The 17799-nt window shown below is 38.1% G+C and overlaps 1 protein-coding gene across 8 annotated transcripts in view; it reads left to right on the top strand.

Annotated features, from left to right (window-relative positions):
* Positions 1–17799, top strand: part of ddx51 (DEAD (Asp-Glu-Ala-Asp) box polypeptide 51) — a 46208-nt gene that overhangs the window by 20605 nt on the left and 7804 nt on the right. For all 8 annotated transcript variants that reach the window (XM_061911134.1, XM_061911137.1, XM_061911138.1 and 5 more), the window contains 11 exons: positions 4215–4378; positions 4485–4635; positions 4725–4870; positions 7742–7813; positions 7955–8061; positions 8139–8247; positions 8340–8485; positions 13290–13479; positions 13566–13681; positions 13767–13883; positions 17244–17345. In XM_061911134.1, coding sequence (XP_061767118.1) covers positions 4215–4378; positions 4485–4635; positions 4725–4870; positions 7742–7813; positions 7955–8061; positions 8139–8247; positions 8340–8485; positions 13290–13479; positions 13566–13681; positions 13767–13883; positions 17244–17345 — 1420 coding nt within the window. The remainder of the gene's footprint in view (positions 1–4214; positions 4379–4484; positions 4636–4724; positions 4871–7741; positions 7814–7954; positions 8062–8138; positions 8248–8339; positions 8486–13289; positions 13480–13565; positions 13682–13766; positions 13884–17243; positions 17346–17799) is intronic.

Below are 17799 nucleotides of genomic sequence, written 5' to 3'. Positions count from 1 at the left end.
CACCAGTGGCAGATGCTGGTCTTTCAAATAGGTGAAACAATTTTTCAGCTATTTTTTAAACATGAGCACAGTCTTCAATAACAGATAAAATATACAAACATGCTACATTTGACAAAGAAAACTTTATTAAAAAAAATAGTTAATATCTCCATATCAACAGGAACAATGGAATGAAAGTTGAAAAATGCTTTGGCAGTGTTTTAGATTTCAAGATTGCTGATTTGTTCTTTTTGCTGTAAATCAAAAAGGAATTAAATCCAGACAGGTCACCCAATCATCATGCGGAAGCCCGGTGACCACCTTTCGATCACTCTTATTCATTCGCTCACCGTCCATGGGCGTGACAAAGTTGAGTATTCAACCAATGATTGTCGAGATAGGCTGCAGGACTGTGACACTCCAACATGAATGAAAAAAAGTTTGCGCCAACTGTCGCCAAAATAGCTGATTCTAAACAAAAGTTAAAAGCATTTTTACGCATTTAGTCAATTAAATGCAAACACCAAAGAACATATTTGACCACTTGTTATATTTTGCAATCTTTAGCAATCGCCACTGCTGTATATTTGGCATCACATGTTAGAACACGGGTCGGTAACCCAAAATGTTGAAAAAGCCATATTGGACCAAGAAAAAAAAAATCGTCCTGGAGTCGCGAAAAATTAAAAACTTTACATCACGTGTTGCCTTTATAACATAAGTGTTTATTATTTATAATAGCCTACTATCAAAATGAGTATTTGCCACAGGCTGACGCAAATCTTCGTTGACAGAAATGTTGAATTCTATTTTACAGATTTTTACAACCATGGAAGATATTAGTATAACGGAGACTTCTCAGAGGGTGCAATAACTTCTGGTAATTGCTGGCTTAGAATGGCCTAAGGTGTAGATGTGTGTGTCCAAATTTAAGGAAACGGCAGGCTGTCTCTTTCTGATGGGTTTATTACAATCTTTGCAATCTGGGTAACTTTTGCTGTGGTCTATAACGGCACACAATCAGAAATGCAGCCAATATTACATACAGATAACGTCATGAGACATTTAAATATACATTGAATACACAGAGGACACCAGTAGAGGAAATTAAATGAGCTCAAATATTGTATAACTACAGGCATAATAATGCAATATGTGCATACAGCTAGCCTAAATAGCATGTTCGCATTGATTAGCTTGCAGTTATGCACAGACCAAATTTGCCTGATTAGCACTCCACTCAAGTCAATAACGTTCACAAAGCTCATCTGTGTGCATTCACGCACAGCATAAAACGTTTGGGGGACAAAATGAGACAAAGAAGGAGTGGCAAAAAACACGTCTTTCTGTAGCAGCATTGGAGAAAGAAAAACAAACTACGGTGAGTTCAAGGACCGCCAAAGTTAGAGGGACAAAGCGGCACTCGCCAAATACTCATCAGTGAAGCATGTTTGATATAAACTGTGGGATTATTAACAATTAGGAAGGTTTGTGTCATGTTTCTTTTCTTCTAGATGAAGAAAAGAAACAAACATATACATAGCAATTTATCGATGCCAGCAAAGTTATCAAGTTCATTTTCATTCATCATTGCATTAATTGACTATTGGACCAGGCCTACAATTGTATGAAATTGTTTAAGTATGATTTTTTTAAAAACACTTTCTTGTGGTCTACATAACATGTAATGGTGGTTCTTTGATCAAAATTATGCATAGATTATGTTTTACAGACCATCTTCAAGACGCTTTTTTTCTGACATTCTCTTTAGGATGCCCCGTTTAGTGGACGGTCTTATTTTACGTGCCTCTACTTCGATGGCATCTTCTCCCCGTCATCCATGTTGTAGTTTTTAGCTATTCCATAGCGAGTCTGCTGACAAATATAAGTCCGAACTATACGCTATTTTGTATTAGAAATTACAACAGCAGAGAATTCATGTCCATGTAGTATAAGCCAGTCTGCCCCAAATGTATCGACTACAGGGCAGACTGTAAAGGTAGGCTTGCGCAAAGTTCTTTGGGTTAATCAGCTGAACTGATATCCCAGTATTTTAGGCCCATTGGCGATATACGAAAAATATTGGTATCTTAAACAAAGTGCTCAATGTTGCCTAAGTTTTTTATGGCTAAATAATCAGTGTTGAAAGCACTCAGATAACTTTTTGTTGTAAAGTAACGTAACGTGTTGCTTATTCTTATAAAGTAATTAGTTAGCCGTTACTATGTCAAAGCAGTTGTTGTGATTTTTGTTAATTAACGTTAGGTTTATAGCCTCAGTCTTGTGCGCGGGGATAGATGGCGCTTCTAATTGCCTACTGCGGCGAAGGCCGCTGGCTGTGTAATTAGAAACTGTGCCTCAGCCACCCATCTGCTGCACTAGTTGGTCTGCACAGACTCAGTCTTGTGCGCAGGGATAGATGGCGCTTCTAATTGCCTACTGCGGAGAAGGCCGCTGGCTGTGTAGTTAGAAACTGTGCCTCAGCCACCCATCTGCTGCACTAGTTGGTCTGCACAGGCTATGGGGAGAGGCACTTTCAAGCTGAGGAGTCGCTTAATATTTTACACACCTAGCAGCAGAGAGGAGCTACTGCTAGCTGCTGTGCTAAGTTCCTAACAGAAGTGAACAACATAAACCGATGAGGTTAGTGAGAAAGTCGTTACAAGGAGAGATAGACTTTCTCAAAGTGGTGTATGCGTAAATAAAGCTGTAGTCACTCACCAATAGCCAATTGCTGTCAGTGACCACGGCATTGCATCATTCGGGAGTAGCCACCATATTCTTTTAAAAATAGTCTGTTGTGTTGCATCACTGTGCGTCAAAGAAGCCTATGTAAACGCACAAGGAGCGCGATTGAGTCAAAGAGAATGTCCTGTGCTGAGCCCGTCAGGCGCAGAGAAGAGCAAACGGCCATAACAAAGAAACATGCAAGATACTGGTATGGCGGTATAGTCTTAAATATATATTCTGAAATATATCAGTATAACCTGTAATATTGGTATACCACCCTGCCTTAGGACATTGCCATTAAGTTTGTTTTAGGTTCCATTAAAAAGCATTAAATTAAAATTGCTGATACCTGCAAAAACCCTGTTGGAGACTTTACTTGTGTTAAGAACAATGGTTCTTAACCTCATTGGAGGTACCGAACCCCACCAGTTTCATATGCACATTCACCAAACCCTTCCTTAGTGAAAAAAAATATATACATTTTCAAATACAAGATAAAGTTATATATTTTTTGTACTGGTGCACAAAATGATCCATGCATGACCATCACCTTGTTAAAAGAACAAAACCAACACAGTGCATGAACTCACAACAAATTAGACACCTGAAAATCAGTGTTGCCATATCTATAATACGCCAATAGGGAGAATTTTTTTATTTACACGATGAGTCTGGTGTATCTTGACCTCCACCGAACCCCTGAGCCCGGCTCACCGAACCCCTAGGTTTCGATCGAACCCAGGTTAAGAACCACTAGTTTAGAGAGTAGCTGAAAATGAGCGTCCCCTACATCAGTGGTCCCCAAACTTTTTGTATCCGCGGACCGGTCAACGCTTAATAATTTGTCCCGCGTCCTGGGTGGTGGGAAGAGTGGGGGGAAGGCTTTTTGTCATGAAAAAGGGAGGTTTTTGTGGTTGGTGCACTAATTTTAAGTGTATATTGTGTTTTTTATGTTGATTTAATTGAAAAAAAAAAATATATATATATATATTTTTTTTTTTTTTTAAATTAAAAATAAATAAGAAATACTTCTGCGGCCCGGTGGTTGGGGACCACTGCCTTACATGAAAGACCAGCAGTCCATACTGTTGATTATATCCATTACATATGGTATGTGCACTATTAAGTGAAGACATAGCTCCATATCTTTGCCTGTTTATTATGCACCCGATGGCTTCAGCTTTCTCTTTTTTCCCTGTTTTGTTGACCCAATCATCATTCTCACACCTCGAAAAGCATTCAAGGGTAAACCAACTGATATTGTCTCACATTTTTGCTTTTTTTTGTTCATGTTTGTAGTGAAATCACCCGTTTGAGACCTGCAGTATATTGCATATATACTTTTTCACAATTACATTGGTTTTACTTTAAACAATTTATGTTGTCATTAACTTTTTTCTTGAATTTAGCCCAGTTGTTTAACAGGTCCATATTGTTGTTAAATGTGTTATTGTTTTAATTTTAATACATATTCTTACTACTCTAGCACATTCTGCATATTTCAGTTTCAGGAAGCGCAGTTCATAGCCATTCAGATGCTCCTGCCACCGTAAAAGAGACAAAAGATGAAAGGACAGAATATCAAATCCAAAAAGAGGACACAAAGAAAACTTCTGTTCCATCTGGGTTCATGCTTTTGGGAGGATATGAGAACAAACAAGTCAATAAGGTAAATTGGCATAAAAGTAAAGTGTTTTTCCCTTCATGCCCCTTTACCATCTGTTAAATTGCCTTTAAGTTTACCCGAGTACAATGATTGTTTTATTGGTTCACAGGTGGAAAGAGTCTTGCCTCAGTGGCTTGCTAAACCAGACGTTTTTCACAGAGACGTTAAAAGCAAACTGCTGCCAATCTCTGACATCAGAGGATTGTCTGCGCCGCTGCTAAGCAGCCTACAGAAAAATGGAATTGAGCATTTCTTTCCAGGTGATAGCAAATTTAAGAATAAATGAATGGAGAGTGTGTGCATGATAATACTTTACACAAAAATGGCTAATTTGACTTTTTTCTTACAGTACAAGCAGAGGTTATCCCAGCCATTTTGGAGAGTGCACATCATGGGGCGCTGATTGGACGAGCCGGCTTCAAGCCAAGAGATTTTTGTGTTTCTGCTCCAACAGGCAGTGGCAAAACGCTAGCTTACGTCATCCCTATTGTACAAGTGAGATACCGACCATTTTCTTACTTCCACCATACAAAGTCACATTTATTTATGGTATAGACTAGTGACTTCACATATTTAGTGTTTAGGTGGCTGGAATAATTGTACATTTACTTTGGACTTTGTGAGGGGAACACTCAGTATGTGTTTATGCATTAAATTAGTCCGATTTCTCTAATAGTTAAGCTCTAAATAAGCATCTTGCAACTCATGGAAACACCTTTATCGAGTGGTGTTCGGTTTTTGGAAAGTTTGACTAACACACCTGGGTTATGCGATTGAAAACCAGATCTCTTGAGTGGGTGTGTGCGGCTGAGGGGAACACTTATTGTGCAGGTGCCAGTTTTAACGTGCAAGTTATAACCTGGAAGCAGATACCATTTAATAAAAAGATAGCAACAATTGTAACAAAGAGGAAACTGTTCATTTGATTCACAAATGAAAATAACAGAACATTTTGAAGTGCTTCGATGGGTGAGAAAAAAGGTAGCTAAGGAAATGGAGAATGCCGGCTGGAGTCGGACTCCCGAACGAAATACGAATGAAATGAAAGAGAATGAAGCAAGTACTGTATATTACAAGGCAAATAATCAAGTGTACACAAACCTCTTCAAGCTGAATTTGTGCACTCCCAATTTATTAACAATAACTCTGTATTCCACACAACGGTCAAGATAATTCAGAGCAATAGTGGCCATCATCTGGGGTAAGAACAGTCTTTTACTTCGGATTTAAAACTCCCTCCATCAATCCGCAAAACCTTATAAATGAACTCTGAGACATTCAAAAGTTATGTTTTCATGATTCGCTGTCCGAAAATTCTTTCGAAAAAACTCTGAACGGACAGTCTTTCTTTACTTCGAACCTCCATCTGGTCCGAGACTTTCTTGGTAATTAGTGACATGTTTGTAGCGCAATCTAAGATTGTTTCTTGATGTATGCTGCTATTTAACATCCGCACAGTCATTGGAAACATATTTGTAATCTGTGCCAGTATTACAGCAGACATCAGATTTAGTAGAGCTAAACTGTTGATTTTTAAGGAGCCTCAGATACCTCTTGGGCCATCATAGGTTAACCGGAAAGGCAATGAATTTATCCGTGCTAAAAGTAAATAAGCCCCTCCCCCAGTGTACCGTAGGCACATGACAGATAGATGCATTAAAGAGTGTGTATGGACACTGAAAATTCACACATTGGTGTGAAAATACAAAAAAACTAACTATTTGAAAAATGTGTTAAACTTCTAATACCGCCAGAAAGAACAGTCATTAGGCCATGTCCACACAAACATGGATACTTTAAAAACGTCTCTTCCGTGTTAAAAACAATCTCTACGCAAGTGTGGATGCAAAACATTTTTTATACACAAAAATGCATTCAGCCACTGTCAGGCATGTAGTTTCCCAATAAGAAACCTGTAATAGCTCGGTTGGTAGAGTGGCCGTGCCAGCAACTTGAGGGTTGCAGGTTCGATCCCCGCTTCCACCATCCTAGTCACTGCCGTTGTGTCCTTGGGCAAGACACTTTACCCACCTGCTCCCAGTGCCACCCACACTGGTTTAAATGTAAAAATTAGTTATTGGGTTTCACTCTGTAAAGCGCTTTGAGTCACTAGAGAAAAAAAGCACTTCACTTCACTAAATGCAGCCAAAGCTGATATATTGTTAATATTAATGCAAGTAACCCTTACAAACACTATAAACTTTTATTTCTCGTTAATATTTTTTACCTTTGTAATTTGAAGGTTAATACCTTTTAATTATCTTAAATAAGAACATAAACCAACAACAAAAATAAAATGGGCTCTCAATGGCAAAAATTGCACTTAAAGATTCCCAAAACCGGACATTTTATTGCAATCGTCTTTTTTCCTCTCAAATTTTGTTATCTTGCGGTGCTTCTCATGAGTGACCAGCAAGGCTCTGTCGCTTTTGCAACCTAGCAGTCTCACCTCCACTAACAATGTGGTTGACTGACGAGAGGATTTACACCACACATTTCATTTCTGCTATTGAAGGAACGTGCTGCAGTGCTGAAAGCGATGCACAGAGTGAAAACTCTTGTACGCTGTTTGGAAGGAAGAAACTAGGAAAAAAAAAACACACACACTAACATGGCATTTTATTGATGCTGGTAAAGTTAGTGGGTTTATTTTCAAGTCCTGATCTGTACTTTGACAATAGATTATTAAGTATTTGTTGTAAATTAGATGGTGTATTACATTTTGTGGCATTGAATGCCACACACCATTTTTTTACTGAATGAGACACCTAGAATGTACATGAAAATAAAGAATGTGGGATTTACAATATTAACTATGAATGATAAAACACTGAATATTGACAACATATTTTCCAACCAACCGAGACGCAACCAAAATGCAACAAACATATGTGAAAAAATACCCACCCTACAATCTGAGATACCTCATAGTGACCATAGTAAGTAATTAGAATACAATAGTAACTAATTAGATGACCATAATTAACTAGTATGTGATGCAGATTCCAACCATTGAAAGACTTAGTATAGTTGAAGACTTATGGTCATTACAAAACATCACAGCACATCATAATGGCAGCTACACTTTCCATCTTAAACATTTAAAAATTATTTGGGAATGTCCGGCGGGCCAGATTGAAAAGCTCAACGGGCCGCATGTGGCCCCCAGGTCTTAATTTGCCCAGGTCTGGCCTACACCAATTTGATTATTTGTCTTGGTTTTTTGTTAACAGCGTGTTTATACAAAAAATTATAGTTGCTTTCCTTTGTCTAAAAGTATCTTCAAACTTCCATGTTTACTATCCTGTACAAATATGGCACCAGAGTAAATATTAGGTGAATAACAATGATTTTCTCTTCCATCAGGTACTGATGGAGAGGGTGGTGTGTGAAATACGTGTCTTGGCTGTGCTACCTACAAAAGAGTTGGCTGAACAGGTCCGAAATAGTGTTTTCATGTCCTGGAAAACCGTGTTTATAATGTGGCTAACATGTTGAGAAATTAATGTAGACATAACCAACCATAAACATAAATAGAAGTGCTCTGTAGAAACTGTAACGGGCCTTTATTATGTCCAGGTTTGCAAGGTTTTTTCGACATATGTTCTGGAAACCCCGCTAAGCGTGGTCATGCTGGCAGGTCTGAAGTCCTTTGCAGCCGAGCAGAATTTACTTTCTAAACTGAGGTGAGAGCGAACGCTGAATTGAAGAGTTGCTGAACATGTCCAATTTTTGAAGATGTTTTCTTTCTTGATAATTTCAGATGTGGCCAGCAAAGGAGTTTGGCTGACATTGTTGTGGCCACTCCCGGTCGACTTGTCGAGCATATCAACCACAACTCAGCCTTCTGCCTGGATCACCTTAGATTTCTTGTAAATTCCCAAACTGAATTTGTTATATTTTCAAACTACATCAAACCCATTCCTTGTCTTTTTTCTTTTTGATTTACCATCATTTGGTATAGATAATTGATGAAGCAGACAGGATGATTGACAGCATGGATCATTTTTGGCTCATTGAGGTAATGAAGGCAGTGTACAAGAAGACAAGAGGACCAGAGAAAATATCCATCTTTACCAGAACAGAACTCTCATATGTCACAGCTGCTTGGTAAGTCCTTTAAGCATGCATAGCTGACCTTATTACAATACCCCTACATTTCACAACATAATAATAAAAAATTCCAAATTAGTATACAAATAGGCTGGGCCTGAAATCCATATTGCGATATACAGGTGAAACTCAAAAACAATTGGAATGTCGTGCAAGTTTGTTCATTTCAGCAATTCAAATGTGAAACTAATACGTGATATAAACTCATTACATAAAAATAAAAATATGGAGTGTTTCCCCTATATGTAGTTGATCGTGGCGCACCACCACGGAAAAATGAAAGCCGCCACACCTTAAATACAGAGATATACATTGTGTATTGCGATATCGCCTAAAAATATCGAGATATTAAAAAAAGGCCATATCACCCAGCCCTACCTTCAACTATGATGGGACGGTCGCAGCCCCGCTTTGTATTTCAGCTTGACCGACCCAGCTCTGATAAGCGCTAAGATGTGTTCAACTTTTGTTTAGAAGCAGCTACTTTGGCTACAGTTGATGCAGCATTTTTTCATTGATTGTAATAGTGTCACAGTACATTTAAAAGTGTTGAAGCCAAGCGTCCATTGCCTTCAATGAGGAAGCTCAAAGTGTGTTGTTCCACTCGAGTCAAACTAGACAATCTTTGGATAAATACTAGCCTTTGTCCCGCCCACAGATGCCGAACGAGTGAATGAGAGTGACTAAAAAGTGGGCACTGGTCTTCCACAAGATGATTGGATAATATGTCTAAGTCGGGAATCTTTTTCTGATTGACAGCAAAATGAGCAATCTTGAAATATAAACCACTGCCAAAGCATCAACTTTCATTCCATTAATTGATGTGGAGGTCTGCTTTGTAAAATTTAGCTTGTTCATATCATATGTGTTCATTGGCGACTGTACCTATTTTTAGAGACTAACTGAAAAGTACATTTACCTACTTGAAAGGCTGTCACATTGACCACGCTCCCACCGCTACAAGAATATTGGCGAGCTGGGGGAAACCCTGATATCTCAAGCCTTTAAAAGTTATACTTTTGATTAATGTGGCTGCTGTGCTTTAGTCCAAATTTTGCATAGATTTTGTCTTACAGACCATCTTCAAGCTGCTTTCTGACCATCTTTTCAGAATGCTTTTTTTTGTAGGCGGTCTTATTTACATGCTGCAGCCCTCCTTCATGCCAAGCCCTCTTCGACTGCGTCTCCACCCCTCAGCCGTGTTGTAGTTTTTTTGCCGCTTCCATATCGAGTCTACTGACAGAAGTTAGAACTATACGCTACTTTAATTACAAAAGGCAACAGCACAAGATTTTAGCATGCATGTTCATGTACATGCTAGTCTGCCCCACAACGAGAGGATTGAGAAAAAGAAGGAACTACAGTGTCAGACTACAACTGGATACAAATGGCGGACTTGCGCAAATCTCCCCGGGTAAATCTGTCATACATGGAGATATTCGCTGATCTAACTAAAGCATAATACTTCACAATTGTCTCAAAATTTCAACGGGTTGCCTTAAGTTTGGAAGAAGGTAAAATTGTTTTATAAAAAGCTCTACCTTGCCTTTGTGGATTAATTGAACATTTCTGGGAATTATAGGGATCCCAAATACACAAAAAACAGTACCAACTGGTAAGAGAGGTTGATTTTGCTTAATAGGGCAAAGCCCTCTAAAGGTAGAACTGCATTATGAACTTTACCATACCTGGCCTGTAATAATATTTTACTATAGCAGATGGTTCTGATTAAGGTTAAATAGCATGGTTACAATTATTTTCTGCAAATTATGGAGCCTCTGGTACAATAATTGATCATTTCCCTTCTGGTAATCAATCAGGGTCAGTGTAGGCAGTGAAGCAATTACCCACTTTTTATGGTGTGCACAAACACATCACAGCTCCCAGCATAGCAGCTGGTTTAGAACGGCCAAGCAACATCAGAGCTAATTTATTCATTCATGTGAGTGTCAATGTTGTCTATCTGTGTTGGCGCTGCGATGAGGTGGCGACTTGTCCAGGGTGTACCCCGCCTTCCGCCTGAATTTAGCTGAGATAGGCTCCAGAACCCCCCGCGAACCCCAAAAGGGACAAGCGGTAGAAAAATGGATGGATGGATGGAAGGATCTTCTACCCCAAAACAGACTTCTCATTTTAAAGTAACTTGAAAGTAGATTTGTGAACTAATGTGTTACCAATCCTCAGTTCAATTGTTGTGTCTGTGTCCTTGGTTGAGGTTGATTTTTTATGTATTACAAGCATTCTCTTCAAACACTGACCAAAATTTAAAAACTGACCCTTATTTTCAATTATCGGAGGAGCAGAGGCATGACATAAATGCCGTGTGAGAGAGAGAGATAGAGAGAGGCAGGACGAAGAGGCAGAGGGCACCTAATTACTGACATGCCTCTCTTGTTGATTGTATAATTTACACATTGACAAACAGCTGTTAAATACAGAAAATGAAGATGTTTTGCAAACTGCGAATGAGATGTCTTCTTCTGACATGGTACAGTGACTGACGCACCATGTACTTTTTTTCTGTACACAACAGGCTTCGTGTGCAGTATTATGACATCACAAATATGCAAAGGGACAGGGAAGAGTCAGGCAACAGCACGCACCACAACAGATAAACTCCTAGATGATAAGCCTTTAATATTGTCTTATTTATTTTGTTGATTGTTTTCATTAAGATGTGACGTCATAATTGCCATTACCGGTTGATAATTATCGGTCGCTGACATTATCATATAACTCTAGTAAATAATTAAGTTCCTTTTAATTGTTGAAAATAACATTGATAGATGGCAACTCGTTAGCCTTGCGGACATACCATCAATGATTGTGTGAGTTGGAAAGAGGCCAGTATTGATATGTACTAAATTTGGGAAGCCACCCCTCAAAGGATATTGCCATATTTGCCTGCGAGTACCACTTTTGGCTCTCCTGCTCTAGACTGTTATTACTGGAGGTGGGAATCTTTGGGCACCTCATGATTCAATTACGATTCAGGAGTGACAGTTCAATTAAAAATCGATTGTTGGTACTTGTACATCTTTAATTCATGTATATTGATGCAGTTTTACATTTCTTTTCGTTCCACTAAATTAGTGTTTTTAACTGACAACTTTAAAAAAAAACAATTAATTTGGAATAAGAAACAGTTAAACTAATTCCCACATTTATTAAATTAATGGAAATGTGTGAAAAACTGGAACATGAGTGCCCAATCATAAAGGAGCTGGTTTGATCTCTCAGTGAGGTGGCTCGCTGCAGTCAGCCAAATTTTTAGAACAGTGTGCATTACTCTATTTACAATATATCGATTATCAACATTTACGAATCGATTCTATAATTCTACATGTCAGAATTGCAATGCATCTAAAAATCGATTATTTCTCCAAACCACTACTTATTACCGTAACCTACCTGCTAATTTCCTCTTCATTGCTGGTTGCTATCCGCTGTAATGTGGTTCCAGCTAAACTTCCGCGAAATTGTACTCAGCACTTCTGTTTGCGTGGCTTCTGGTCTCAACCTACCCCTTTGCTTCATGTTAAGCTATGATCATTTTTCCCCACTTCTGCTTCTAAGGATAAAAATTCAACTTCTTGGCTTACAAATATCTCAAAGCCATGCCTCTACTCCAAATGGTTTGATGACAGCTTTACATTTACTTTAGGTATTTCTTTGTAGATCTTGTAAAAATGATTCTGACCTGTTTAAATCTGAAAAAAAAACCCAAGATTTTAAACAATTTAATGTCCATGCTGTAATTAAATAAGGCTGTTAAAAGATTGAAATATTTAATTGCGATTAATCGTATTTTGTCCATAGTTAATAATTGCAATTAGATATAATTTTTCAATCTTTCATAAGTGCACCTTCGATAATTACAAATGTGTTTAATATAGGGGTGTAACGGTACGTGTATCTGTATTGAACCGTTTCGATAGGGGGTTCCGGTTCGGTTCGGAGGTGTACCGAACGAGTTTCCACACGAACATATGAAGTATATCAGTCAACGTTCTAGAAACAAACTGCAGCTCAGCTCGCTCGCAGTCCTGGCTTGAGGTGAAGGCTAATTAACTTTTACCGTAACGTTAGCTCTTTTTGCGGTGTGTGTGTGTGTGTGTGTGTGTGTGTGTGTGTGTGTGTGTGTGTGTGTGTGTGTGTGTGTGTGTGTGTGTGTGTGTGTGTGTGTGTGTGTGTGTGTGTGTGTGTGTGTGTGTGTGTGTGTGTTATCGATATAATAATGTAAGTGCATCATGAACTCCATGGTGTTCAGGGATGAATAGTCTCTCCTATTGCTGTTGTACTATTTTTTCAGCCATAGTTACATTAATCATTAGAAGAAAAGTTTTGTCATTTTATTTAATCTAAGCAACAACTTGAGGCTGTTTAATGTGGATTAACGTGGGCAGAATTATTATAGTGTTCCCAATGTTAAAAGGATAAAGCCATTTTTTACAAATTTGGTAAATAAATAACCCCAAAATTAATATTTTGTTGTTTTCTTACTGTACAGAAAATGAACCGAACCGTGACCTCTAAACCGAGGTACGTACCGAACCAAAATTTTTGTGTACCGTTACCACCCCTAGTTTAATACTATCAACATGGGACTTGGCAGTTTGTTTTCTTTATGCAAATGTTTGTTTATTAAACATTATGCTTTTTCTAACAGTTTAAAACCAACATACTCTTTCACACATGCTGACCACTTCTGACGGAGGCTTCTCACTTTAAAAACACAACGACTATAAAAGTTGTAATCTATGACAGTTGATTAAGCACACCTCTGACTGTGTCTTTTTAGTTTGTCTCCTCCTCAAACGCCACTTCAGAAGCTGCTGTTCTCTGCAACACTCACCAAAAATCCAGAGAAACTGCAACAGCTGGGCCTCAACCAGCCCAGGCTTTTCAGCTCTACCAATTACAGCAACGATGCTTGGCCAGTTGTTGGCGGCCATAGACACGAGCCCTTTGATTTCCCCCCAGGACTGTCGGTAAGTCTTGTCGTGTCGGTTTAATAAAAGAGCAATCAATTGTGCTGAATTTGCCACTGAATAATGACTACTTGTATGCGTCGTAGGAGTTTTATGTGCCTTGTACGCTGAGCAAAAAGCCTCTCATCATCCTCCATTTCATCCTGAGACTGAAGCTCAGGCCCATTCTTTGTTTTGCCAATTCCAGAGAAACTGCTCACAGGTTTGGAAAAACAACACTGCACCGATCACAAGCCTATCAAATGCCATTTATTGCTAAGGGAATGTTTCTTTTTTGCACTACTCAGACTTTACCTGCTCGTCAAGCTCTTTGGTGGCGTTAAAGTGGCAGAGTTTTCCTCCCAACTGCTTCCCCACAAGAGAAAGGCAACACTGAAGGCATTTGAACAGAAGAAGATCCACCTGTAAGTATGCACCGCCAACTTAGCGAGGAGATGGATCAAACTGTGGGCTTGATTAAACATACATGCAACATTGCTAGGTGGAAAATGCCATTATATGGTTTAGATCAGGGGTGTCGAACTCATTTTAGCTCAGGGGCCGCATGGAGTATAATCTGTGCTAGACTATTAAAGTAATGGCATTAAAAATAAAAAACAAAGACAACTTCAAAGATTGTTTTCTTTGTCTTACTTTAGCTAAAAAAAGAACAAACGCATTATAAAAATATGACAATAAAAATATAGAAAAAAATACCGGCAGCAGTAAAGTTTAGATCTATGAAGGAAAGAACAAAGTGAATTAATATTTATAACTGAATAAATTTACATATGCATAAAAAAACGTTTTAAAAGTTTTTTTATGAATTAACGTTTATGACAACCTTTTTCCAAAACACAATATAGAATGTGAGATATAACAGGATAATGCATACATGTATTATTTGTTTTTAAAACGGTTACAAAAAAGTGAGACCCCAATTTTTATGACTTGATGGGGTCCCTGGGACTCCATTTTGAAAATTCCTAGCGCCAACACCGGTGGAGTATTGGTGCGTGCGAAACCGCAGCCATAGATAATTCATTCCAGATCCGGCCCACGGGCTTTGACCTTGACACAACTGGTTTAGATGTGTATATTTTTGCATAGTTGGTCTGTCCCTCATCTTCACATAGGTGTATGCACTGTTATCTTAAGGTGCATAGAAATACTTCCTAATACGACTGAGTGTGGACATATAACCTACTAAAACGGTTAGAATAAAAGTTTTTACATCGAAATGGCATACAGCCAGTGGTTCTCAGCACCAAAATCCTGTTGTCAGGAATCAGATGGTTTACTTAAAAGACCAGTTGAGTGGAAAAACAAGTTGACTTTATATGCTGACTTTTGTTTCATTGTATACATTAAACCGTATCCAATTGTATTTATAATCTGCAAGGTATGTGAAAATACTAAGATACTAGTTTATTATATAATTATTTTAACATTACATGGGAGACAATAAGTGTCACCTTGAAGCCTCCAGCTATTTTTTTTGTAAATTACATGTCAACCCAACCAGGATTAGAACCCTGTACCCTTCAACCTGAGTCAACAGTCTTAACCACTGGGCTATCCTGGATCTTAAAAAATACTTAAAATACTAAAATACTACGATACTAAAATCTAATCATCACAAAATGCCACAAATTCAGGCGGCCATTTTGAATATTTTGCTTCAAATGTCTTTGGCCATTTCTGTAGATTCAGGGTCGGATGACGTCACGATGGAAACACTTTTGCACTCTGACCATGCCAGTAAATCAGCCATACTGGAAATATGCAACAAAAAGAAAGAGTTGTACTGTCTATTATTCACAATCTCTACATAAGACATGAACACATATGTTTTTTTAAATTATGCATTCAAAGTCATAAACAGATCAAATGTCTGCTAACAGTCAACGGGGGTTTCTCTATTCAGCCCACAAAACCCTCTAAATAACCATCCAAAGCCCACTAACATTACTCTATATACAAATCGTCACCTGAATATTAATCCAATATTAGCAATGTTACAATAAGCGCTAATGCAGACAAACCATTTTTAGTGGTGCATTGATAACAGACAGCTAATTATAGTTTGTGCTACACAAAAACTCAGAGACTGTAATGTCATTATAAAATGAAACTGAAGATGGCAGTAATGCAACATATGGATTCCAACTGCTGTAAAACTGTAAAGAATACGCTTATGCTGCAGCACTGCGCATGTCTTGTTGCATCGCATCTTTGCTCATCAGTTATTCTAGATTATAAATCATGCCGCTCATCGGGATATTAGGAGGATTTAGCCATGGATCTATAAATTATTAATCTGTTACATTGAATGTATACGCGGGGATGGAGACAAACACCCAACAACTTTTTCCTTTCAGCCCTTTGTGTGGATTATGGTTAATTCTTCATTTAAACAGCCAGATATAGATATATCTGGCCTCATCGCAGTGAGAGCAGACATTGTACAGTATGTGATTACTGTATTTTACTGCTTGTATATCTTGTTTAGGAGTTAGCAGTACTGCTATGTGATGCTTAGTTTTCCACTAAGGCTGGATCTGTTTAGCAGACAGCTTCTAAAACATGTAGCTCACCCTCCTTATATTCAGGATAAACAGTAGAAGGTTCTGTATCATCATTTGTACCAAAGTAATCATTGTTGGCTCTCACAAAGTCTGCTTGATTTGCAGTGTTGCTAATGGGAAAAGGATCTGTGGTTCTAACCGCTACTTCACTGGCTAGCTCATTATCTCTCAAAATGGCTCAGGAATATCTGTGAGATTGATACTATTTCGATCGTATCTATTTACTCGCAAATTTTGGAAGTCCTTCGGTGTTACAAATGATATGTATATATAAACGCATTTCTGTCATGTCAGCAATGCAGGTAAGTTTGACTTTTGAACACCAGATCCCTTTCAGGTTAACGGTTTAAAGAATGGAAAAACAAGTTATATATATATATATATATATATATATATATATATATATATATATATAGGTAACGGTTTAAAGAATGGAAAAACAAGTTATATATATATATATATATATATATATATATATATATATATATATATATATATATATATATATATATAGGTAACTTGTTTTTCCATTCTTTAAACCGTTAACCTGAAAGGGATCTGGTGTTCAAAAGTCAAACTTACCTGCATTGCTGACATGACAGAAATGCGTTTTTGTGTTAATGTAAATATTCATTGTATTTGTTTCATTTGAGGCCCAGTCTATAGAACTATAACTACAGTTCCACTCTCTATGATGGGTTACCTCGTTTATCAATCACCAATATATCCATTTGGCCACTGCATAAGGTGCATATTTGCACAGTTTGCATATAGGTAACTTGTTTTTCCATTCTTTAAACCGTTAACCTGAAAGGGATCTGGTGTTCAAAAGTCAAACTTACCTGCATTGCTGACATGACAGAAATGTGTTTTTGTGTTAATGTAAATATTCATTGTATTTGTTTCATTTGAGGCCCAGTCTATAGAACTATAACTACCGTTCCACTCTCTATGATGGGTTACCTCGTTTATCAATCAACAATATATCTATTTGTCCACTGCATAAGGTGCATATTTGCACAGTTTGCATTTGCGATGAGGTGGAGACTTGTCCAGGGTGTACCCCGCCTTCCGCCCGATTGTAGCTGAGATAGGCGCCAGCGCCCCCCGCGACCCCAAAAGGGAATAAGCGGTAGGAAATGGATGGATGGATGGCAAGTTTGAATGATTTGGAACTCCCTAATGTGGTCATTACAGGTTGATCAGCACAGATATAGCTGCCAGAGGTATTGACATCACAGGGGTCAAATGTGTTGTCAACTATGACGCTCCGCAGTTCATCAGGTCATACATTCACAGGTGAGTTGGTAAAAGTTACCCTCAATCTCTTTATGTTGCAATTAACATCAAAGTTGATTTTTTTTTTTAACGTGCATACGCCTTGACTCCTTTGTGACTCTCTGTGGAGAAAAATGCTCTTAAATAACGAGAAGAAATGCACAAAAACAGCAGGACATTATAAAAGTCTGAAGTCCAAGTCGTCCTCTGGACAAGACAAAATAGTTTTATTTTCAGTAGCCATGAGATTACGTCATTGGAGCGAACTCTGCAAACTGTCGCCTTTGCTGCTTGTAAAGAGGAGTGTCACGTCCGTGTATACATTACAGTTCACTGCATTTATAATGTTAAATGTAAATTGTTACTCAAACTGCTGTGTTAAGCTTAGCATTAAAAAGGCAGTAGAGAGGAAGTCTAAAGTCACTTTAATTGGAGTCTTCCTTCAAAATATGTCAAGTCTTTTCTTTCACCAGTC

This window comes from Nerophis ophidion, linkage group LG09 (genome assembly GCF_033978795.1).
Source record: "Nerophis ophidion isolate RoL-2023_Sa linkage group LG09, RoL_Noph_v1.0, whole genome shotgun sequence".
Taxonomy (NCBI): Eukaryota; Metazoa; Chordata; class Actinopteri; order Syngnathiformes; family Syngnathidae; genus Nerophis; species Nerophis ophidion.
This window is presented reverse-complemented; position numbering and strand designations above follow the sequence as displayed.